Source organism: Typopeltis vanoorti, chromosome 17 (genome assembly GCF_054136105.1).
Source record: "Typopeltis vanoorti isolate ZY-2024b chromosome 17, IOZ_Tvanoo_1.0, whole genome shotgun sequence".
Taxonomy (NCBI): Eukaryota; Metazoa; Arthropoda; class Arachnida; order Uropygi; family Thelyphonidae; genus Typopeltis; species Typopeltis vanoorti.
Window position 1 is genome coordinate 85272072 of NC_143565.1, and position 26815 is coordinate 85298886.

At 36.2% G+C, this 26815-nt stretch overlaps 1 protein-coding gene across 1 annotated transcript in view; it reads left to right on the forward strand.

Annotated features, from left to right (window-relative positions):
• Positions 1-14760: 14760 nt before the first annotated feature.
• Positions 14761-26815, forward strand: part of Mdh1 (malate dehydrogenase 1) — a 112920-nt gene continuing 100865 nt past the window's right edge. The window contains exon 1 of the mRNA XM_090407587.1: positions 14761-14846. Within this exon, the coding sequence (XP_090263713.1) occupies positions 14844-14846 (3 nt within the window). The 5' untranslated portion in view covers positions 14761-14843. The remainder of the gene's footprint in view (positions 14847-26815) is intronic.

A 26815-nucleotide genomic window follows, 5' to 3' on the forward strand; every position in this document is an offset into this window, starting at 1 on the left:
TTTGTTGAACAACAAATAACCTTGGTTGTCTGTTGAACAACAAAAAGAAACAACATGCCCGCCAAATACGTTAGCTCAATTCTTTTTTAAGAAGTAGAATAATAAAATGTATATTCTGAATATGTTTTATTGTCTTTCAGCTTCATGGTTTTCCTTTAACTAGGAAAACCATGAGACGTACCCTAATTCTTTTATAAAAAAAAATTAAGGTCCAAAAAAGAAATTTGAGGAACGAATTATACTTTTTCCCGTAGGTTATTATAATCGATAAATACGCCTGTTTTAACCCTCCAGAGTCGTGCATGGACTGGGAGTCCGCATGTTTGCTTTTTTACGTATATTTCTAAAGCGTCTAGTTAAAGCGGGTTGTGCGTTTTTAGAGTCTCATTCAGAGGTAGCAAGACATTTCATCCTAGAAACTAGTGTTTCACAACCCAAAAGAGGCAAACTGGACAGAGAATACACGTAATTAGTAAATGAAATACATTTTCTACATAGAAACGCATGGTTCCTTCGGGCATAATTCGTACTAATATAACTCATCCTTTGCATGGAAGTCGTTCAATATAAGGTTAAAGCACCTAAGGTTGCAATGCGAGTATATCCTAACTCAAACTCCCGGAAACTCAAATTTTTCGTCCTCAGAACAGCAAACTGGCCATTAGAACACACGCAAATAACATACACTGACCACATAGCCCGAGTTGCTTCCGCCGTAAATCTAAATAAACCAAACCTAACTAAAATCTTTTTTTTTTTTTTTTGTCAATTTTCAATTTTGCTGGCAAAAAAAAAAAAAAAAAATCAGGATTTACGGGAGGGGTAGCGATCCTATCTTCTATCTGTCTTCTTCCAATCAAACGGCACGTGCCATTTTTCGAATTGTACTACTGAACAGTGCTGTAACGAGGGCGTGGCGAAAGAGTAAGTATTTAACATATTGCATTTAGTAAAATTTAACTTGTTACATTTAATTTTTTTAAATTTTTTGTCATTTTTGGTTGGGGGCGCAAGTTAGACACTTGCGTTGGGTTGGGAGGGGGTTGCGCAAGTTAGAAACTTGCCACAGGTGCTTCATACCCTCGTTACTGTACTGCTACTACTGAAGCCTAACTTTAACATATATATTTCAATAACTTCTTCTGATGTAAGTTGTTTGTCACACATTCAACTAGCTATCAAATTTCTTTAAGAACTTGAGCGGAACAGCTCTTGAACACGGTCGACTGTGCGATACGTGCGCTTATTTCTCCACATCTTCTCTACGGTAATAAAATCCAGCCACTTGATCTTTCTACACACACATACACTATAGTTTCATGTTGCTTTAATATCCATCTTCTTGTGTATCAATATATTTCTATCATGTACTGTATACAGATGATGAAAGATAAACCCGGAAGTCAGTGACTTCAGAATTCTTACCTGATAACAACAATCCATAATGAATCCGATTCTTGAAAAATCGCGATGAAGGTGAGTTACCTAATCTCCTACGCGTGATTTCGGTGTTTCCTTCCGGAAAAATCTCGGTTTTGTATTCCACATGTAGAAGAGCACAAGCAATTAACGGGTACGTTCATCCTCTGTATAGTCTTAGCTGCTTCATCGTAGTTTCAAATAACAGTATGAAAAGTTGTGCAAGTTTTCAAGAAAGTTCATTCGATACCATGCGGGTGTGTGTGTGTTTCGTGCATGCACGAACGATACATACACACACACACACACACACGTGCGCCAATCCTGGTCTATTTTTATTTTAATATTTATCTTAAAATGCACGTGTACTTTAAAATGGCTTATCACCAGGCCTTTGTTTTATGCTTGACAACAATAGTTTTGCTTACCATATTATAACTATATCTATGTTAACCCCCGCACACCATGCAGTGACCTTCTCGCTGAGAAAAGGTTTCTCTTGGACGACTATGCATAACTATTGTTGTGTATAGTAAAAAGTTACTTCATGTCATGAAGTAACTTTTTCACAAACACATTGTGTGTGTGTGTGTGTGTGTGTGTGTGTGTGTGTGTGTGTGTGTGTGTGTGTGTGTGTGTGTGTGTGTGTAAGAAAAATAAATTCTCTAACTCGTTTTCCAAAGAGAGAAGGAGGAACGCTTTTGTTCCATAAGGTTCGGAAATCTTAGGTAGCTCATTAAATTCTTAGTCATCACCGCAATTTGAATTTGTGTCTACCGATAATTAACATACGAGTGTTGAAAGTACAGCAGACAACTGTCATCACCATCTTGTGTTCCATACCCTAACTGGTATAATTATCTGAATAATAATCCTTGAATAATAACTATTAAATTATATTATTATTATTATTATTATATATTTAAAAAAAAAAAAGCGGCACAGTGAAGAGAGACGGCTTTACAGGTGCCGCCATCTCGTGGTCCCTAACCCTAACACTCGTATTTAATGTCTGAAATAATGTGGTTTCTACGGTCGATTTTCTTGAGTTTACGGGACGAAAAACACGCGTATCTGGGAGAAAAACCCGCTTGGTCGTACCAGAGCTCGACTAACTCGGAACCAGTCGAAAAAAGGCTTAGAAAAATTTCCTCCAGTCGCTGACTAGACGCGAAACCAAATTAATAAAAAAAAAAAAAAAAAAAAAAATCAGCTAACGCCTTTTTATTCCCGTATATACGGGAGTAGGCGAGGCCATTTAGCCCCATCTAACTTTTGGAGACTGAGTGGGCAGTTCAATCTCCACTGGTACCCAATCAGAGACAGATGGCCCAAGGCTATCACTAATTAAGCGGTACGCAGTGAAGAGAGACGGCTCAAATGTGCCGCCATCTCGTGGTCTCTAACCCTAACACAATATATTTAATGTCTGAAATAATGTGGGTTCTACGGTCGATTTTCTTGAGTTTACAGGACGAAAAACCCGAGTTTCCGGGAGGAAAAACCTGCTTGCCCGTGCCAGAGATCGACTAACTCGGGAACCGGTCGAAAAAAGGCTTAGAAAAATTTCCTCTAGTCGCCGACTAGACTCGAAACCAAGACTTCCTTCGTGCGGCCTAGCGCGATGGTGTGCAAACGCCACATCCACTGAGCTACACAGGCTCCCCCAAATAATAATAATAATAATAATAATAATAATAATAATAATAATAATAATAATAATAATAATAATAATAATAATAATAATAATAATAATAATAATAATAATAATAATAATAATAATAATAATAATAATAATTAGTTCTTAACGGCGCAAAAGTGGATTACATCGAAAACTAACCAACAAAAAACAACATACATTAAATTATTGTACAAGGTAACTAGAACTGATCCCTATGAATATTATTATTGTTTTTACAGTATGGCGCAAAACAGTACTAAACTATGACACCTCCCCCCTTCAGTAAAGATAAGATATGCCGTTCGACTGTATGCACATTAATAGAAGAGCACGTATAAATCTACGCCATTAGATTTAGCTGTAGCAATGTAGAGATCACCGCACACCATGCAATGACCTCTCTGTGAAAAGGTTTCTCTTGGACAAATTCAGGTCTCGAGAAACCAATTCACAGTGAGAAGGTCACTGCATGGTGTGCGGTTTCCTGCCATGATATAATTGAGTCCTACTTCATTGAAAAGGGTAGTGTAATCGTGACTTTGAATAACGAACGCCACATTGAGAATGTGTTGGTTCCGTTCACCCATTATTTGCATAGGATGTGTCGTGCAAAAACATTCCATTTCGTGCACAGATATTCCAACAGGACGGAGCAACTTGTCACAAATCACGTGGTTTTAAAGCCTATTTATCAGAACACTTCCCTGTGAGGTTCCTTTCGAGGTTCACGGAATTTCCATACCTTTCTCATCATCCTGATCTCACATCACTTGATGCCTTCTTTTGGGGTATGTTGAAGGCAGGGCCATACTTGCCACATTTTTCCCGAGGCGAGCGGAGGCAGAGGAACTAGAGTGCTTCACTAACCCTTCCTCATTATTTGTGGAAAGAATGAAAACAGAAAGATTATCAAAACTTCTTCTTCTTCTTCCTTTCCAGGCTTATAAGCTAAGTGGCCTATTCCTGACTCAATTCCATCTTTTTAAGGATCTTTCTCTGCACTAGATACCTTTTGGGTGGTAATTTAGAATTTGTTTAGGTATTCTGCTTCTATTCATTCTCAGTACATCTTTCTGTTTTCATTCTTTCCACAAATAATGAGGAAGGATTAGCAAAGCGCTCTAGTTCCTCTGCCTCCGCCCGCCTCGGGAAAAGTGTGGCAAGTATGGCCCTGCCTCATCGAGGGAGAGTATGCCAACAGCATCGAACGATTATTCCCCTTCTAACTACTAACCGCGCTCAAACCTACTTAACTGAGCCATTAGTAGCAGAGGCTCTACCAACCGACCAATCTTTGCCGGCATAATGCCTGTTACTTTTAAAAAGTTTGATATCTTCGGTTCTATATTAGCTTCATTATCATATGATATTGTGAATCTTAATAAAATAATAAAGTAATCAGCAACGCCTTTTATTCCCTAGTAGAGAATAGGTCAGGCCTTTATACCCTATCTAGCTTTTGGAGTCTGAGTGGGAAGTTCAATCTCCACCAGTAGCCAATCAGAGATAGCTGGCTCATGTACATCACTAATTATAGGCAGCCACCGATGAAGAGACTGGTAAGCAAGTGCTGCCATCTCTTGGTACCTAACAGGATATGTTACTGTCTGAAATAATGTAGGTACTAAGGTTGATTTTCTTGAGTTTACGGGTCGAAAAACTCGAGTTTCCGGGAGGAAAACTTGCCAGAGATCGACTAATTCGGGAATCGGTCGAAAATAGGCTTAGAAAAGTTCCTCTTTTTCTAAACCTAAGTCTAATTTCGAGCGACCAAGGGAAGAGGACGCGAGCGCCACTTCCACTGAGCTACACAGGCCTTGTGCATCTTAATATTTGAATGTATTTACTTGCTCTATTATTTTGTTGTTTATTATTGGATTAGCACCTTTGAAGGTCATCACTTTTGTCTTATCTGTTGATATTTCCATACCATATATTTTTATCAGGAACCTGTGTAGCTCAGTGGATGGCGGCGTGAATTCTGACCAGAGCAGACGTGTTTTTGTGTGCTCCTTAGTGTTCGAGCGTAAGAGGATTAGTGCTGCTAAGCCTTACCAGTGTGGGCACGCTGCCCTTAACGTCGATCGCGGAAAAATCTTCACTTGCTAATACAAGCTCACCTATTAAGGCTACTAGCTTTCAACAACTACCGGAAGGAAATGTCTCATCTGGCAATACCTCTTCAAGTACCAAGGCTACTGGATCTCTGAAGGATACATCCCCAGTCTCTACAGTAACAAATCTACATAACACAATGGAACTGCCATCAGCGACCGTCTTTCAGTCACCTGCTGCCAGTACAATGAAGGATTTCAATTCAGATGTTCTCTCATCGTTGAATCTCCCAGATGAACTAGATTGGAGCAAGGCCTGCATCCTAAAGTGTGATCCTTCTGGCGCCCCATATACAGAACTGGATATCATCGAAAGTTTGAAAGGCAAGGTAAGAGGTTCCGTTGTATGGCACCTTGGCTCCTTAAAGTTCAGTTATGTTTTCATAATTTCATTTAAACATGTTTCTTTGAAAGAAAAATTTGCTAAATTAAAATCGCTCAATGTTAATGACCATACATGTGAAATTATCCACATTGTGAGATCTAGAAAATTAGGTATTTTAATTCATTGGTTTCCCCCCCCCCCCAATATCTAATAGATTAGTTGGCATGCACTTTGAATCATTTGGTAAAATAGAATGTATTGAAAATGTATCCAATATAAAAGATAAAGAATGGGCGCATGTATTATCCAACAAAAAAAGATTGACTATTACATTGAATGACGATGCCAGAATAGAAAATATCCCGTACATTATAAAAGTTTCTAAAATGCCAGGCTTAGTAATCATTCCAGGAAGACCTCCTGTATGCTTCAGATGCAGGCAGGTAGGTCATCTAAGAAGAGAATGCACAGCATCTGAATGTGAGCGATGCAAGAGAATCGGACACGATATTAAACAATGTCCAGGGCAGACATATGCCTCCATGTTGGCCGCGCGCCCTTCGGGCAGTCAACCGAACACATGCGATGAGCTTGAAAAAGCAGAAGACTTCCAGGAAATAACCTCAAGTGTTGAATATGAGACAGAGAATCGGGTCAATGAGAGCAGCACCCCAGGGCTTAACACCCACAGGCACGAGGAATGTAATGAGAATAACTCTCCGCTAAAGGCAAAGGAAGGGATTATCCGGGCGGGCGAGGAGACTAACAGCCAAAGGTCAGTTTAAAATTCAGAAAAAGTAACAAAACCTGAAACTACAGAGAAAAAAAAAATCATTCTTCACAAATGAAGAATTAAATAATAATTGCCCAGTTGAAGTTGAAGAACTTCCAAACAGTGAAATAATTCAAACCATCTCGGTAACACAAATTACAGAAAAAAGTAAAACAGATTTAGAAAACGAAGTAGAGAAATCAGAATGGAATACTAAACAGACCCCAGTAAAGAGAGCAAAAATGAATTTTACGCCTAACATCACCAAAAGCCGGAAGTCAAAACCCAATTAAAAAAAAATAGCTAAGTGTCCGGATAGAAAAGGCTCTAGAAAACTTTCAACTTTCTAACTATGACTCACAATCTAAAAATCATCACACCAAATGTAAACGGGCTAAATAATAAAACATCGATTTAACTAACAGTTAATTTAATCTTTCAACACAGACCCGATATACTTATGATACAAGACACTAGACTACACAACAACACTGACCCATCAAACAGCTTCAAATACAAGTTACAATGTACCATATCGTTGCCGAAGAGGCTCAGACCAATGGAATAGGTGGAGTTACTACACTAATAAAAAAATCGGGTAACCTCCAAATATTATCCCATAATGTCGTAATCAGGCATAGAGTTTTGGAGGTCGAGCTCCATTGGCAGAAAAAAATACACAACATAATTAACATATATGGACCAGCCACACATAATCATAAGACCACCTTCTGGGAGGAAATGCGACACTATATTCAACAAAAAAAAACCCAATAATAGCAGGAGATATGAACTTTACAGAACAACCACAAAAGGATCAAGAACACCCAAACTTAATTCCGCAGAAAAATTTCACAAGAGTTTTCACCCACTGTGGCCTATCAGATGCCTTCAGAATCTTGCATCCCCAAAAGAAAGAATTCACATATTTTGCACCCGAAACGCCTCTAGAATAGACCGCATATACATCCAAACATTCAGAAATATAAAGGTCAAAACTGTACAACACACACCTGTCATGTTCAGCGATCACCATATGGTGATGGCTGAACTACAATATCAACAAACAGAAACAGCTGATAAGTTTACAAACAGAAATTTCCCCCTATGGAAATTTAATAAACACCTTAAAGATGACGATGAATTCAACAATAACATAGAGAAAATAGTTGAGGAAATAGAATCCTTAGAAAATGCTATAACAGCCTGGGAGAAATTTAAACACATGACAAAACAAACAGCAATCAAAATTAGTAGAATAAAAAAGCAGCAACAAAGGAACAAACAGAACGCTGACACGAAGAAATTTTCAAAATTGTATCAACACCATGACAGAAATAATGAAAACATCAGAACAGAAATAGAAGAAATTAAAAACCGCATAACAGCGAAACAGTTTCAGGAAATAGAAGGAGCGTGGCTACGTGCTGGTCTCAAAATAATTGAAAATGATGAAGGGAAGACCTCGACAGCGTGGCTGTTTGAGAAACAACGGAACGCAAAACAGAGAATAAAAACCATCACATACGAAGGCCAAACCCTAAATAAAGACTCCGAAATAATTCGTGGTGTTCAAAAATACTTTTCTTCACTATTTCAAGAAAAACCCAGCAGTCAGGAAGAAAAAGAAAGATTCCTTTCACTCCTCCCCAAAATCACCCAGCAGGAGGCTGAGGAGATCGACGCACCAATCACCATAGCAGAATGCCGTCTTATAGTGAAACAGCTCCCGGATAACAAATCACCAGGTGAAGACGGACTAACAGGCGAATTCTATAAAGAATACTTCCCAAAATTTGAACATATTTTTATTAAAATGATCAACACGATGATTACAACACAGACAATGCCAGCAAAATTCAACACAGGACACATTGTACTACTACCAAAGGTTGAGGATCAACAGAAGTTACAAGACATAAAAAACTGGAGAGGCATAACCCTACTGAATACTGATTACAAAATAATATCTAAAATACTTACAAACCGAATACAAAAGCACCTCCATAAACTTATCTCACCAGCACAATCATTGCAGTGAAAGGAAGAAATATTCTTGACACAATAATGCACCTCCAATGCATTTGCGATTATTACAGCCTCACAGAAAATCCATGTATTGTAATGGGTCTAGATATTCAAAAGGCATTTGACACAGTTTGCCACCAATACCTGTTTGAAACACTAGACCGAATAGGAGTTGGAGTAAACTGGAAAGAAACGATTAAGCTTTTGTACAGAAACGCGGAAAGTAGGCTGATCATTAATAAAAATCTCTCAGCCTCTTTCCCAATAAAATGTTCCATCCGGCAAGGAGACCCACTATCCATGGCTCTATTTGTTCTAGCCCTAGAACCACTCATTATAGCCATTAACACAAACAACAATATCAAAGGAACACATATACACGGAGAAAGTGACGCCAAAATTTTGGCATATGCTGATGACGTCACTTTAACACTAGGAACACAAAAATCCTTGGACACAACACTCAAAATAATAAAAGACTTCAGCAAAGTCTCAGCACTGAATGTGAATCTGGCAAAATCCCAATGCAAAATAATTGGCAAGTGGGAAAACCAACCAAGGATTCCTTCAGGAATACAGGTGAATAATTACATACCAGTTCTGGGCATCAACATCGGAAGCTCAGAATCACACGAAGAACAGTAGAAAGAACTCCATGACGGCATAAAGAAGAAAATTAATGCAATGCGCCCTAGACAGCTGTCCGTCAGAGGAAGGACCCGGGTTTGCAACATCTACCTAACATCTCGCCTGTGGTACAAGATACACAACACCCCGTATCACGGAAGGTGGGCCGAAAAAATACACAGGCTATGCGCTACATACATCTGGGGGTCTCAGTATGAACCCATGCGCAGATCAACACTCTTCCATGAAGTTGAAGCTGGAGGTTTAGCATTGCTAAACATCCATCTGAAAACTCTCATCGGCAGGGCAATAACAGCAGCCCGAGCACACACAAAAATTTATCATGCCTATGCGGCAACATATTTACAAAAGTGTTTGCCGCATAGGTTTATAAGCTCACTTCCAGATATTAAAAAACCAAGCCCGAGAATGTTCAAAGAAATAGCCGAAGGGTACACATATATAATGAAACACTCAGATACCGAAACCTTACTGACAATTAATCCAAGAAAACTATATAAAACATTAAGTCAAGTGACATTCCCACCTCCCCAACACAGAGAAATAAGAAAACGAGAAATTAGGCTAAGTCCAGTGCTTAGCAAAGTTTTCCGACTTCCAATATCACCAAAATACAAAACATTCTTCTATAAAGTACACCATGCCTGTCTCCCCACAAAAATGTGGTGTGTAGCAAAAAAAATCCCACTACAAGGCCCAGCAAAGTGTCATTTCTGTCCCGACCCAGAAACAATATATCATATTATGATGTTCTGTAGCAAAACGTCCACAGTATGGAACACCATACAGAAACTCCTACATAAGACACAACCATTCTCTGAAAACACATTATTTTGGTTGGAAGACCAAAAAATGAAAAAAAACAGAACTAATAATCATAATAATAACAATGTATGCAATATGGTCCCACAGATGTGACAAAATACACGGAAGAGACACCAGACCAGACATACTAGCAAAAATTAACAATTATTTAAAGGAAATTATCATAAACACTACACAAACCAAAAGCATAACAACACAGCAATGGAGGAAACTCGGCCTAATTGAAGAAGGAGAAGAAGAAGGAAAAATAAAACTTATACCGATAATGGAACCCCCGTAGTTAGTGGTAGACAATAATGATAACCCACTATCTGAACAAAAAGCATAATCCCAGACAAAGGTGCTGTTAACGTAGGCTCGTTCGCCACAACGAGAGGAATAATGACAAGATATCAAATCTAAGAAAAAAAAAAAAATTAAATTAAAAAAAAAATTTAAAAAAAAAGTATATATGTATATAAAATAATTAAAATAAATAAATAAGTAAAAGTTTAAAAAAATAATAAAAATATTAATAATAATATATAGATACGCCTATATATAAGGGATAAGAATGTTATATATATATATCTAATTGTGTAAAAAAAAAAAAAAAAAATGAAAAGTAAATAGCAAATTACTCCTTAAGATAAGTCAATACTACTCTAGTAATAAATATGTAGATTAAGATATACTACCAGACATATGTATATGTTCTTGTATATACAGACACAAGGACGGTAGAAATGTCAATTGTAAGAAATGCAGATAACATAAGTTCATAACATGATAATAACCCAAAATGTTAATAGGATATATTATCCATTTATAGACCTGTAACTAATTTTGCAATTCAGAAAACTTTGTATATAAGAAACTACAGATTTACCTCTTAAGTTAAGCAAACAATATGTTAAAGCAAGATGGAATTCCTTTTGTAAAAATAAGAGTGCCTACAAAAAAATAAAATCTGCATGAGATATAGAGATACTACCAAAATATATGCATATATAAATGTAAATAAAAACATAAGCAATGTATGTATTTTAAGAATAAGATGTGCATTTAAATTAAGTTAATAAAATAGTCATCCAAAATATGTGAACAAAGATATAAAATGAAGATATATGTAAAACGAATTGTACATATGGAAAATGTCAATGCTAACATATATGTGTATGTATATGTATATGTGTGTGTGTGAGTGTATATGTATATATATGTATGTATATGTGTGTGTGGGTATATATGTATATGTATATGTATGTATATATGTATATGTATATGTATGTATGTGTATATATATATATATATATATATATAAACGAGAATAGACTGATCTGATAATGGAACTTATAAATAGACTGAAATCACTATGTAACATATACCAACAAAAATAACAGCTCAAGCAATTCAATAGGACAATAAGGAAAATAGAAATTGAGCATGTGATGTTGTATCTTATTTAAACAATGATTGTAAAACAGGTGTCATAAGTATATTGTAACGAGTAAATGAAAATGCCTAATAGAATTAGCAGCCTATGTACAAATTGTAAATAGCTGTATATATATTTATTTTTAAATGCACACAGCTGCTGTTGTTGATACAAATAACCTCAGTAGAAGTAGCCTCAAGAAATGTAAATCAAAATGTCAATTAGAATAAGCATTCTATGTACAAATTCTATGTATATATTGTAAATAGTTGTATATATATTTATTATGATTGTACATAGATGCTTTAGTGTTAATAAAAATATACTCAGTGGATGTGGCGTTTGCACACCACGGCGTTTGGCCGGACGAAGGAAGACTTGGTTTCGAGTCTAGTCGGCGACTAGAGGAAATTTTTCTAATCCTTTTTTTGACCGGTTCCCGAGTTAGTTGAGCTCTGGCACGGGCAAGCGGGTTTTTTCCTCCCGGAAATTCGGGTTTTTCGTTCCGTAAACTCAAGAAAATCGACCGTAGAACCCACATTATTTTTAGACATTACATATATTGTGTTAGGGTCAGGGACCACGAGATGGCGGCACATTTGAGCGGTCTCTCGTGGTCCCTAACCTATCTATCTCTGAACCGTCCACTCAGTCTCCGAAAGTTAGATAGGGCTAAATGGCCTCGCCTACTCCCCGTATACGGGAATAAAAAGGCGTTAGCTGATTTTTTTTTTTTTTGATATTTTTATCAGATATTTCGACTACATAATGATTTTTGTAGTTCATCTTCATTGTTTCCAATGATTATTTGGTCATCAAGCAAAAAGTAGAGTAGCTAATCTGTTGTTATGGTTTATCCTGAATCCTCCTTTCATTCTTTTATGATTTTATCTATGTATATATTAAATAAAACTGACGAGAGAGGGCAACCCTGATGTACTTCTCTATTTATTGATTTCCATATTGCTGTTAAATTATTGTACTTGACAGATATTTTATTATCTCGATATGTATTGAATAATGCTGTAAAGAGTTGGTTTGGTATTTCATATTCTTCCAGGATTTCCAATAGTTTTTGGCTGATAATTTTATCAAATGCTTTGTTGTAATGTATAAAAGCTGTGTGTGTTTCTATATTCATTTCTCTTGCTTTTGGATTAGTAATTTTAACGTAAATGTAGAATCCATGCAAGACCTGCTTTCCTGAATCCATTTTGACCTTCTATTAATTTTGGGTACTATACATATAAATATTGATTTTGATCTTCTATTAATTTTGGGTACTTAGCATATAAATTTGTACTATACGTATAAATTTATATGCTAAGATTTTTTTGCATATATTTTATGAACAGGTACTAAGTAAGCTGATCCGACGATAATTATTACGATCAGATTTGTGTCCTTTTTTGTAGATGGGGAGAACTATTACTTTTGTCCAATCTTGTGGGTATTTTACTTCTTTCCAAATCATATTATAAACGTTAAGTAACCTGAGCGAGAATTCAAGTCCTGCATATTTGATAAGTTCCAATTTCCTGGAGATTTTCTTGTTTTGCATTGGGTTAATGCTTCTGTTAATTCTTCAAAAGTGATGTTTTCCAAGTTGTCTGAGTTGTTTGCAAAGTGAAATTTTTTGTTTTTAATGTTTTCATCAGAATCTTAAAAAAAAAAAAAGAAAAAGCAGAGAGGAACAGACGAAACTGAAAATTATATCTATATATATGGTGGGGATTAAAGCAGAAAAGAGAGAGAGCTAAATCTGCTGTAATGATCTTTTTACATAAATATCTTAGAAACAATATAATCCATTATAGCGTTTGGAGCGATAGAATAATAGAAATGAGAATTAAAATAGATAGAGGCTATATGACAGTAATTGGAACTTATGCACCTGAAGAGGGAAAAGAGGAGGACTCAGAAAACGTTTACAAACAACTGCAGAATATTTTAAATAAGACCAATCCTAAGGATTACATAAGGATTACCAAAACAAGCTTTAAATTACAAACCATTAGGGAAAATAAACCCAGAACGTCCTTTAAAGAGATTCAACGATGACCTCTAATGCCAGAACAGGCTACATTAGATCTAAATCCTTGAATATAAGCCATTTGGCTAATATTCGGCAGAACCTTTAATAGGTAGTTTAATATTTATAACAAGGGGACGGCTGAACTGGATAAGGGTAATGGGTTTACAGTGATACTGCTGGACCTGGCAAAGGCGTTTGACAGGATACCACATGGAATTCTAATCTGCAAACTACAACATATGGGAATGGATATAGGGTTGGTGAGATGAATAGGCAGGTGGTTGATCGAAAGATATCAAAGAGTAATTTATTCAGGAATAGAGTCCAAAAGACGGCCTGTAACTAGTGGTGTGCCACAGGGTTCTGTTCTTGGACTACTGCTGTTTAATATGTTCATTAACGATATAGGGAAGGATCTAAGAGGAACAGTTCATTTGTTCGCTGATGATGCAAAGTTGGGTAGGGCGATAGTGAATGCAGAAGATATCAAAATCTTGCAGGATGACTTGGATAGATTGGAGTTATGGGCAAAGGAGAATGGATATCAATTTAATGTGACAAAATGTAAGCTTATGCATTTTGGGGTGAAAAGATTAGCAGCAGTATACCACATTGGTGAAACTGTACTCCAGGAGATTGATGAGGCCAGGGACGTGAGAGTGTTGGTGGATAGGGAGATGAAGTTTAGGGGACACATTGCAAAAGTGGCTAAATCAGCTCATCAACATACTTGGTTGTTGAAAAATATCTTGACGAGCAGAGACAAGGAAGTTATTGTACCTCTGTACCGAGCCTTGATAAGACCTCATCTCGACTACTGTGCCCAGATTTGATCACCTTGGTTCCTTTTGATGGGGAGCAGGTGGAGAGGATTCAGAGGCGAGTGACTAAGATGATAGCGGGTCTATGGAATGAACCATATGAGAACAGGTTGAAGATTTGTGGGTTGCAGAAATTGGTTGATAGGCGGAAAAGGGAGATATGATTGAGACATTCAAATTGCTAAAGGGTTTCTATAGGATTAATTCAGATGATATTTTTGAGATCAGGAGTGGTGGCGGGAGAACTAGGGGACACCTATGGAAGCTGGGCAAGAGTGTGGTTAGCAGGGGTGTTAGAGCTGGGTTCTTTACTTTTAGAGTGGTAAATGAGTGGAATAAGCTGCCAGAGTCTGTCGTGGGTGCTATGACGATGAGCGAGTTCAAGGCAAGGTATGATAGATACTGTGAGAATGTCATATAGTTGTGTGGACATGATGTTTAGGGCCTTCCTCGATGAGTCTAAGGACTCCCTGGAGTTGCCCGTAATAATAATAATAATAATAATAATAATAATAATAATAATAATAATAATAATAATAATAATAATAATAGTTCTCTGTTAAATGTTAATAGGCTTGATGAAACGGTCATCATAACTACATATACGATGAGAATAATCAATCGGACGTCACTTCCGGTGTTTTGCGCCACCTACAGTTATGTTTGCCCTTTACTGTGGTGTTTGACCTCTATTTTTATGGTTGTGCGATCAGTTGTGGTTTCCGTTTTCTGCTTAGAAGTGCCGTATCATCATAAAAATGGTTGGTTCAACCCTATTTTTTGCTCTTAATCTATCTATATATATATATATATTTATACACACACATTAATATGTGACTTTATGAAGCGTCTCATGTTATTTAGCGTAATTGAGTTGAAGAACATCAGTTTGTAATTTTATAAGACCAGAGGGTGGTGTTGCGAGTAGTTCAGTGGATGCGGATATTATATTCTGAGTAGGTGCAAATAGTATCTTGTTAGATTTGTCAGTAAAAAAAGAAAGGAAAAGAAAAAAATAATCCGTTTGAAATATTAAGGATGCCTCGGTTATATTTACCTATCTCGTTTATGCGTGACCAAATAGAGAACAATGTTTTTTTTTTTCCCTAATAAATCTCTCGCCCTTTCTCTTTGCGGTACATCATCGTTGGAATGTGTGATGGGGTAGGGAAGGAAGACGGCTTTTGCACTTAACAGCCGAAGCAGCAAAGTCTACCAAGCCAGCGTATTATGTTCACTTCGTGTGCCCCCCCCCCCCCCCGCTGTTTTGTGGGAATGGTTACAAAACTTATACCATTAAGCAGTGGTAACTTGATAAATCGGCTCTTGGAGCGAAAATCAGAACTTAGCACTCCTAATATATATATTTTTAAAGTTCCTTGGCTCCAAATAGCGCCTTGGGACATGATGCTTGGGTGTGAGCATCACCTGTCCAATCCCCTTTCTACTGCGCTATTCGTTATATCCCTTCAGCTGCTCATTATGCCAATTTTGTCGAGTGTGGGAGAGGAAGAAACTTGCTCAAATATTTTCCCAAGGGAAGACCTGTGCTTATGATTGAAACAAGAAAGATGAGTGATTTTAGCACCATTTTGTAATACTCTTCCTGATGAAAAATACTTGAATGCACATTAAGTAGCTTTTATTGAGTACACAATTTAGGTAGAGGTGTAAATCTATTTTTTTTTTTTGAGTATCTCTTGTCCATAGGTCTGGAGTTGGTGTTGGAGAGATTAGTGAGCACTTACAGTATTAGGTTAATAATGGCAGCATCCATCTTTGATGGATGGCACTGATTTGCTTAAGAATATTGTTTTAGTAATCTGCTTATGTATTGCAATAAAGTGACTAATGAATTAATTGGACAAGGAAGATGTTCTATTGGGTTTTGCAAAGGTGTTTGATTGCCACATGACAAGTTGTAATTACATTGGAATGGAGATGTTGGATAATGGATTAATGAATTAGATCAGAGATTGGCTGTCTGATAGGCACTCAGTAAGTGGTGCCTGAAGGGTCTGTTTTAGGACTATTTGTTTGTTGATATTGGGAAATGTTTGAATGAAGATACATAGTTGCTATGTACATAGAGCATATATGGCTTTACAAGGGGATATGAATAGACTGGGAGAGTAAATGGGATTATCAGTTCAGTGGTACAAAGTGTAAGGTTTGAAAGTTACATGAGTTGGGGGAGATAAAACATCTAGAGATGATGGTAGATAAGAATTTAAAAATTTATTATTACGTGGGAGGCCAAGGAGTCATTGTGGGAGGGCACACTACTTCATTTTCCACTACTACTTAATTCTCCAACTACGACACTACTACCATCAGTGCCATCTATTGCCCATCATCACCAACAACAGTATTTTTTGTGAGGACATCACATTATGGCATGATGGATAATGGAACCATAGCCTCCAGTGAGGAGGCTATGGTTCCATTAAGGTAAAGTTTGCAATAGCACCTTATTTGCATTTGCAAACTGCATGTTGTGGAGTGACAGGAAGTCAGTTAATGAATGTATCGATTGTGCCTCCATAGTGCAATTGGAAGAACGATAGTATGTTGTGCCTTTTGATTGGAAAAAGGTCTAAGTTTGATTCCCGTCATGATGGGAGGAATCTTTATATGGATTTTTTTCAATTGAAGGTGTGCTAGCTGATCTCATATGGAGGTTGCAGGGTTTTTTCATTCCGCATGTAGACAAATCAGCCTTCAGGACATGCAGTTTACAGACAAAAAAATACTAGTGGTGGTGGTGGAGGACAGTGGAATTTGTATGAATAACAATGGTCTCCTCCATAGTGCAATTGGAAGAACGATAGTACGTTGTGCCTTTTGATCGGAAAAGGCCTAAGTTCAATTCTCATCATGATGGGAGAAATTAAACAACAATATACTTGGAATGGCAGAGGAAGAAGATCTATATATTAAATATGCCAAGAAATTATATACTTGGTTTTAATCCTTTTCCCAAGGAAGCAAAACAATGTTTTGCACATGAAATATATTCACATCTGAGCTACTTTATATATGGAGGCTAATGACTTCATATCACTTGCCTTAGTATGTATCCCATAATGCAAAGCACCCCCCTTTCAGAACTATGCATAATGGGAAGGCGACTACCCAGACTGGGTTTGACCTGTATTGAGGTCTCATCAGTGGGAGCCAGACCCAGAAGAGATACCAAGGTTGAACTAATGCAGAAGTCATATCTATATGAACAAGATCTATAATTGATTATATCATTACTAATCAGAAACTAGCTCCATGTGTGAGAGATGTGAAATTTTTTAAGATCATTATTTAGTAGTCTCTAAAATAGAAATACTAGCAAAATGGAGAAAGGAAGTAAATAAGAAAAGACGAGAAATAGAACTAGTGTACAAAGTATATGTATTACAAGAAGAAAGCATTAGAATACTATATCAGTCATGATTAACATTACCTAAAAGAAGCCCAAATCAATGAAGATATAGAAGAATAGAAAACTTCAATAAAGATAATCCATAAAGCAGCCTCTGATTTATTTGGAAAGAAAAATATTTAAAAAAAATTAAAAATGCAATAAAAGAAAAACAAATGGCATACAAATCACTCTTTCAAAAACATACAAAGGAAACAAAAGAAATATAGCTAAAACCATAGTATAGAAAGCGCACCAAGATTCTTGGGACATTAATAAAATGGCCTACAAAATATTAAGGAAATTAAACAAAAAATGAAGAGATACAGCACAAATCAACATAATACAAGAGAAACAATGGATAGAATGTTATAAGAATTTATGGCATGATCTAAATTTAATAAGAAAATTATGAAGTAAACAGCACTGATATAGAACCAATAAAATTGGAAGAACTTAAAGAAGCAATAAAAGTATGAAGAAATGGAAAATCAACTGGATTAGATGACATAAATGAAGAGAAATATTGTGGAGAATATTTACATCACAGATTATTAAAATTAATAAATAACTGTGGGAGGAAATGTGAGGCTCCATCAGAGTGGTTAAAAGACAAGGTTATATTTAAGAAAGGAGAGATGATTGTGGAAATTACAGAGGAATAAGTTTATTAAATACGGGTAACAAAATTTACAGTAAAATCTTGAATAAAAGACTTGGAAATACTGCAAACAATCTACTCACAGAAGAACAGACATAGAAGATCATATATAGATAGTATTCTCAGAACAAAATGGTTTCAGACATGGAAGATCACGTATAGACAATATTTATGTGCCAAAACAAATTATTGAAAAAAAGATGAGACTCGTATGGCCTTTTTAGATTACAGGAAAGTTTTGGATGAAATACACAGAGAAAAACTATGGAATATAATGAAAAATTGAGCATATCCATTACATTTGGTACAATCTACGAATTTTATATAAAGATACAAAAATCGATAATAAATTAACAGAAGATATTGGAATAAATCCGGGTGTCAGACAGGGAAGTAGCCTTTCTCCAGCTCTGTTCAATATACTTATTGATGAGATTATTAAAATATCAAAAACAACAATAAAACAAGGTATCCAGTTAACCAGAAGAACTGTTAACAATACAATGCTATATGCAGATTATATTACAAAACAATGAAGATGACCTTCAAAAATTGGTTTACAAATTAAACAGAATAAGCCAACAATACAATTTCACAAAAGAAAAAAAGTCATGGCATTTAACAGTCACGATCATGTCAGATCAAAAATACTTATAGAAAATAAAATCATCGAACAGATGACATAGTTTGATTAATTTATCTTAAAGATATAGATGAAAAAATAAATAAATTTCAGAAAATCTGTGAGCAATTAAAAGGACATTGAATAAAAAAACAAGATGATAAACTTAGGTAAAATTTTATATAGTTATCCAGTGAAACACCTGTGTTGCTCTTTGGAAGTGGCGTGTGTCATCCACAACACTAGATCGCCCAAGGAAAGAGCATTGCAAGTTCAATTTTGCTGTCCTGGTTGGCCGAGTTGTTAGCATATCTGCTCTCCAGCCAAAAGGCTGCAGGTTTGAATTCCGCTGTGGGCATGGGTGTTTTTGATTTTCTGTGGAAATACTAGTGGTGGTAGACAATAGATGGTGGTGTAGTTGGTGAATACAGGGAGCTGCAGGGTAGGCGCCCTCCCTCAATGAGTCTGTGGACTCCCTGGAGTTGTCACATAATAATAATAAAGTCACATAATAATAATAAAGGAGCCTGTGTAGCTCAGTGGATGTGGCGTTTGCACACCACCGCGCTTGGCCGCACGAAGGAAGTCTTGGTTTCGAGTCTAGTCGGCGACTAGAGGAAATTTTTCTAAGCCTTTTTTCGACCGGTTCCCGAGTTAGTCGATCTCTGGCACGGGCAAGCAGGTTTTTCCTCCCGGAAACTCGGGTTTTTCGTCCTGTAAACTCAAGAAAATCGACCGTAGAACCCACATTATTTCAGACATTAAATATATTGTGTTAGAGTTAGGGGCCACGAGATGGCGGCACATTTGAGCCGTCTCTCTTCACTGCGTACCGCTTAATTAGTGATAGCCTTGGGCCATCTGTCTCTGATTGGGTACCAGTGGAGATTGAACTGCCCACTCAGTCTCCAAAAGTTAGATAGGGCTAAATGGCCTCGCCTACTCCCGTATATACGGGAATAAAAAGGCGTTAGCTGATTTTTTTTTTTTTTTTTTTTTTTTTTAATAATAAAGTAATGGCCACTCCCACTCAATTATATGGTTCAGAAACATGGACTGTTAAAAAGATGTTGGTGGATTGAGTGGTGGATACAAGGAGCTGTAGAGTAGGTGCCAACCCTCGATGAGTCTGTGGACTCCGTGAAGTTGTCACATAATAATAATAAAGTAATGGCCACTCCCACTCAATTATATGGTTCAGAAACATGGATTGTTAAAAAGAAAGATGAAAGTAAAATACAAGCTGCAGAGATGAGATTTTTAAGAACAATTAAAGGATGCACGTAATTGGCCCATATAAGACATCAGAAAAGAACAAGATGTTTATAACATAAATGAAAAGATCAAGGAATATAGAGAGAAATGGAAATAACTTCTATCTAGGATGAAAAGATATCGGCTACCAATAGAAGTGGATAGATATAGACCAGAGGGAAAGAGAGAGGAAAACCAGTGACAAGATGGAAGGACCAGTGAAGCCAGAGCAGGCAAATCCTTGAAGAGAAGAAGAAATTAATGCTCCACTCATTTGCCCACTCACATAGTCTATTCAGATCCTCCTGCAAAGCCAGAACATCTGCTTTACTTCTCATGGCTCTCCCAATTTTACATCATTGGGAAACAGTTGCACCTCTTCAGTTGAGCTGGTCCTAATCACATTAACATCATAAATTTCCTGATATGTACCAAGGGGTTCCGATTACTATGACAGTACACATGATTAATTTTACATTATCATTAATCTCCTATCAACAATTTTCCTTCAAATTAATCTATTACTTGTGAGCACTCCAATATTGTCATATCTAACATTCTGTGCTTCTAAGGCTCATCTGACTGAATCCATCCACCTAGACCTTGGTCTTCCTCTGGGTCTCTTTCCTGCCATCTTGATATAAAACACCTGTTTTGCTAATCTTTCCTCACTGATTCTAAGTGACAATACCACCTTAGATTAGCTCTGCAGACATGTTCTTAAATGCTAATAATGTCAGGCTCCTTTCTAATATCTTAATTTTTAATGATTCTGCCATTGCCTGATGCCACTTTCTTTCATAACTTCATCCATATAGATGATGAATAAGAGTAGAAATAATGTGCATCCTTGTCTTACCTCTGATTTTACATCAAACCCATCTTCCTGTATTTCCTTCAATTCTAACTGCTGATTGACAACTTAAATATAGACTAATTATTTCTCTGTGTATTGTTCCATTCACCCCATATAATTGTAGTGTTTTGAAAATGTCATTAACCTGCAAGTTAAACCTACTGATACCAGTCTGACAGCCAATCAGCTATCCAACTCGCTAGTCTCTAATTCCATCCGTTTCAGTTTAGCTACTAGCCTGTCATCTGGCAATCTTGGCCAAGTACACCACCATATATGCATCTCCTTTATGAAGTGAATTTGTCATTTTGTAATAAGAAATCGAAATTCATTCGCCTTATTCCCTGATGCTATTTCTTCATTCCAGTGAATTGATAAACATGACTTCCCCATTAACAAACCCATGCCAACTATACTTTCAATAGATAAAGAACTATTGTCCTTTTGTGGTTCCCTCTAGGGCTGGATTTAAAGTAGTCTGCAGCTGTTGGGCTGAAGGTGATCTAGGGCAGCATCTTTTCAAACAATAAAGCAAATGGATGCCATGTGTACGAAAATGTTGTTTACACTCATAGTGGGTCAGATAGGTGGGCAAAAATTTGTTTGCTTTCACTGGAGATCTCTCTCTTCATAAGTATTAAAAAAAAATCCATTTAGCTGAAGATCCATTAAGATCAAAGTTGGGTATGAATTATCAGTGTTTTATTACTTTAGTTGAGAGCACATATTGCTTCATGAAATTTATTTCAGTTTAGTGTGTGTACTCAGTCATGATGTAAAATATATTTATTATTGCAGGCGGAGTTAAAAGCATTTGAAAAACACTGATCTATATGATCTTAAAATGACTGTCTCCCGATCCCCCTTTCTCCGGAGAAAATCCCTGGATAACTAGGTAGTGAGTGATTTCATTGTGATGTGAAGACTACCATCCTACTTATTTTGGACACCTGAAAGTGCCTTGAAACAGTTTGTTCGATGTTTGGTCTTTATAGAAGGGTTCCAGATTATCTGACCTAGCCCACTACTACTTGGAAAGAAGTCAGCAAATATCCTCATATGCAAGTTGCATCATGCCATGCAACAAGTCACATGTTTATAGTATAAATTGGAGGAATATAATTTTCCCAACTCAGTGCAGCTGTGTCTGGCTGAAATGGTTGCAAGAAGGGAACTGACAGAGTTTGAAAGAGACATTATGTGTGTTAGGATGCCACATTGCAGGCCTATTTGTTTGACAAATTGTTGATAAAGTGGGCCATCAGAGGTGAAAATCAGTGATACCATACAGAAATGGAAGTGCAGGGAGTCAACTGCAAGTGCTACCCACAGTGGACTACTCACCACGCTCACTGAACATGACCATAGGGTGCTGTGAAGGATAATATGTAAAAAAAAAAAAAAATAATAAAATAAAAAATTTTAAAAAAATGCCATTCGGCATCTGACACATTCAATGCAGAATTCTAGGCCAAATTTCATAGTTGGGGTTATGCATTCGGGTAAGAGTCATTCACTGGGCATCCGCCACACCCACACCTGTCCATCTGCTCGGTAAAGGGTATAGCATGATTTGACCACAGCTTTTCCCACATCCCACTGTACATGCCTTTGCACCACTAAAGACAACGTTGCATGTTGGTTTGGGTAATGGGGGGGGGGGGGGCTTGCATATTACAGTCCTACCATGGAAAATGTTGTGAACCTCGGTTTTTCCATTTGGTTATACGATAAATTAAAGATACCAAGATATTATAGTCATTATATTGTAAGCAAACAGAGTTTGCAAGTGAAGTAACTTCACGACTGGGATTAATGACTTCACATCACCCTTAGTATAACCAAATGAAAAACTTTCAACATCTATCTCTAATCCAGAGTATTTTAGTAATAAGGTGTAACACCTTTTGGCTACTTGTATGTGGAAATATGACTTCTGCATTACTTCAACTTTGGTATCACTTCTGGGTCTGGCTCCCACTGATGAGACTTCAATAAAGGTCAAGTCCAGTCTGGGACTTGACCCAGACCGGACTTGACATATCTGGGTAGTGACCCTTCCGGTCTGGAAAGTGACCCTTCCCAGACCGGAAGGGTCACTACCCAGATATGTATAATGATATGTGTAAATATACATGTCCATAAGGACATGTGCTTTGCATTATGAGATACTAAAGCAAGTGATGTTGTCATTAGCCTCTATATACAAGTTGCCCATTTGTGAAGCTACTTCATGTGCAAATTTTGTTTGCTTACACTTGGATAAAGGATTAAACCAAGAATATAATTTCTTGGCATCTTTAATTTATAGTATAACCAAGTGGGAAAACATTTAACATAAAGACTACATTCATTTCCACCATTAGAGCCACGCAGGACTTGCTGACCATGCTTTAGATACCCACCCCAGGATATGCTGGAGGAAGGCCACTCTATTACACTGCAGAAAATACAAATATGAGAATCTATTCCTGGAATCTGCCTCAGCCCTTAAAAACTTTCTATACCTCAACAAATTTAGGTATGTGAGTCTGTCCCAAATTTGGAAGCATCCTTCCTCAGATCTGCAGCCCAACAGCCAAGACCACCCGATCTAGCTCTGGGTGCCATTTAGGACTCTAGCCCCAACTCTGGTTGCCATTGCCTTTCTTCAGCCTCATTTTCCCAGTGTTTGTGCTTGCATGCACATCTCCCTGATGATGGCAATGTAACCTTGCTGAAATATAGGAAAGTATTAAAGTTATTATAATTAATATTTTAGTATATGTCATTATTTCCTGAAAAATAACATCATGAGTAACCAGTGTATAAGCTTATCTACCAGAAAGAATATAGGAAAGATTCACACTTCAATCTATATATCAGATACTTCTCTCACTTATTTAGTTTTTAATAAGCTTACTAAAAACTGTTAGCAAACTTATTGAAAACTTTCTGATAATTTTACATACGTTCATAAATCAGTTCAGGCATAAAACTGCTTAATAACTACTAGCATATCATGGTCATGTGACATGTTAAGTTCCAGACTATCATCATGTAGTAAATTATGTATTAAATCACCCCCCCCATATAGATACATTTAATGGTTTAATAACATTTTAAGCAGTCATATATGGTGCGTGCATAACAATTGTCATTAGTTAAGCATTTATTTATGCCATTTGCAGAAACAAAAAATTTAGAATACTTTTTGCAAACAAAAAAAAATGACTGCTGTTAAAGATGCTTTCCTGTAACTGCTTACCTGTAACTTTCAGTATTTGAAAAAGTTACAGGTAAGCAGTGTAACATAGTACTTTTAACTTCACTAATAGCTTTATCTTTGTTTTTAACAATAGTAGTGCGATGTGAGTTTAGTCTATCTCAGTATTCAGTACACCAGTGTTTCTCATGCTTCAGATATCCGCATACCCCTTCTTAAATTTTCATTATTACCAAGTACTCCCTTATCAAAATAATAATAATAAATAAATAATTAAAGTATATTTCATTGTAAATGTCTATGTTATTTGAATTTATATGTTCATATAAACAAAAAATATGATTTCTCTTTAATAGAACAAAATTTGGAATGGGTTCCTCTTCATTTCCCGTCCATGAAAATCCACATTTCAAGTAATTCATGTCATACTCACGAAGATTTTTCATCTTCTTCCTAGTTGGCATCTCTAGAGATGCCAGACAACACACCTTTATCGATTTCATTTGATCCAGATACATTATCAACGTTTTCTTGTTGCTTGCAGCTACTTGTATTTGCTATAGTGCGTTTTATAAATCCAGTCTTTAACCACTGATCCGTACTTAAGAATTTGAAAGCTAAAAAAAATTACTGTATTTACTCGAATGTAACTAGCACTTTTTTCCCAAAATTAAAGCTAAAAAATCGTGGTGCAAGACATGTGGGGATTTTTGGAAACTAAAGTTTTCAGAAAAAACTGAAAATGATCTGACTTACTAAGAAGCTCCTATTTGCTATCGCTACTTTTGGCATCGAGAACAGTTTCTTTGTATGCATCGTCAAAGTCATCTACCCAAATAGCTTCATCTTCTTTCCCATTATTTCAAGCAAAAATTACCAGTAATTTACAAGACTTTAGATACATAATGAACAATCTTTCACAAATGACTAATGAGAAGTAAAAGCAGAGCTCGAAATAGACAGCAATGGTACACCAGTAGAGATAGAACAGCTAAGAAGTGCATATTATTGGTGCGATATTAACAAAAGATCACATTAACCAAACACAAAGGCAAGCCAACAGTTGAGTTGAAATGATAATTCTCTTCAACCGAATTCCATAATATCTGAAACACATTCACTATATATTTCTTCGCTTTAACACATTCACAACAGGGTGGTGTCAAGCAAAATCATATGTTGCGCTGGCAACATATGGTTTTGCTTGAGTCTGTACAGCAGTTTCTGTTGGAGGGGAGATGTGATTCTTTAGTTAGTGCCATTTTTATCCCAGTTGTCTCTAATTGCACTATTTGTTGAGAAATATATTACACAGACTGCAAATGTCTCTGTACCTTATACAATAAAACTGCTGTACTTGTTTTTCAGTGTCTTCAGTATGGTGACACTGTTGGGGAGGGCTTGTTGTTTAGTGCAGAGAAAGAGTTACTATCACTAGGACATGAACGTCATGACGTTATTAACTCGCAATTTGAGTAGGAGAATTCATAAATAATATATAATTTATGGAGAAATATCATCATCATGCGTATCAAGGATTTAGGCCTAGCATGGCCTGTTCCGGCCTTAGAAGTCATCGTTTAAGAGGACGTCCTGGTTTTCTTTTTCCTAATGGCTTGTACTTTAAGGCTTGTTTTGGTAATCTTTTTGTTTTCCTTCTTTGAATGTGTTCCATCCACTTATGTTTATATTTTTTAATTTTTTCTATTACTGGTTCTTGGTTTAATTCTTTCATAATTTCTTCATTTCTTTTGTGATCAAATAGGGTATACTTTGCAGTTTTTCTCATAAATTCATTTCTGCTGTTGTTAATCTTTATTTGTCTTCTTGGTTTATTGTCCAGATTTCGCTTCCATACATTAAGATTGGTAGGGCTAATGTATTGTATACTTTTAGTCTGGTTTGTTTTTGAACTAGGTTGGGTTTAAATATAGAGTTAATTACACCTGTTATTTTTAAATATTTTCCAATTTTTGCGTTTATATGTTTTTCATTTTCATATGTGATCATACATCCTAGGTAGTTAAATGAATTTACCTGTTCTAAGATCTTGCTGTCTATTACTATTTTAGTTCTTGCTGGATCTTGTCCTTTAAAGGCCATAGTTTTTGATTTTTCTGTTGATATTATCATACCATAATCTTTGGATATCTCATTTAGATTTAAAATAGCTTTCTGTAGTTTATCTTCAGAATTTGTAATTATTATTTGGTCGGCGGCAAAGAGGAGAGTGTTTAAGTTTACTATAGGAGAAAGTTTAATTCCTTGATGTAAATTTTTATTCCATTTTATTATTATTTCATTTCAGTAAATATTAAAAAGAGTTCCTGAGAGGGAGCATCCCTGTCAGACCCCTTGGTTTATCTCTCTCGTATATGATAGCTCATTATTTAATCATATTTGTATTTGATTATTTTCATATATACTTGTGATAGCTTTTAGGATATTATTTGGTATTTGTCTTTCTTTTAATATGTTAAATAATATGTTTCTTTTAACTTTGTCAAATGCTTTTTCAAAGTCAATAAATGCAATATGTGTTTCTAAATTGTATTCTCTATTTTCTCTATTATTAATTTTAGGCAAAAGGCCGGGTCTATACATGATCGTCCTTTTCTAAATCCATTCTGTACTTCTAAAATACAGTTTTCGGAATATTTTATTAGTTTGCTATTTCAGATTCTGCTATATATTTTGTAACAGGAATTTAGTATACT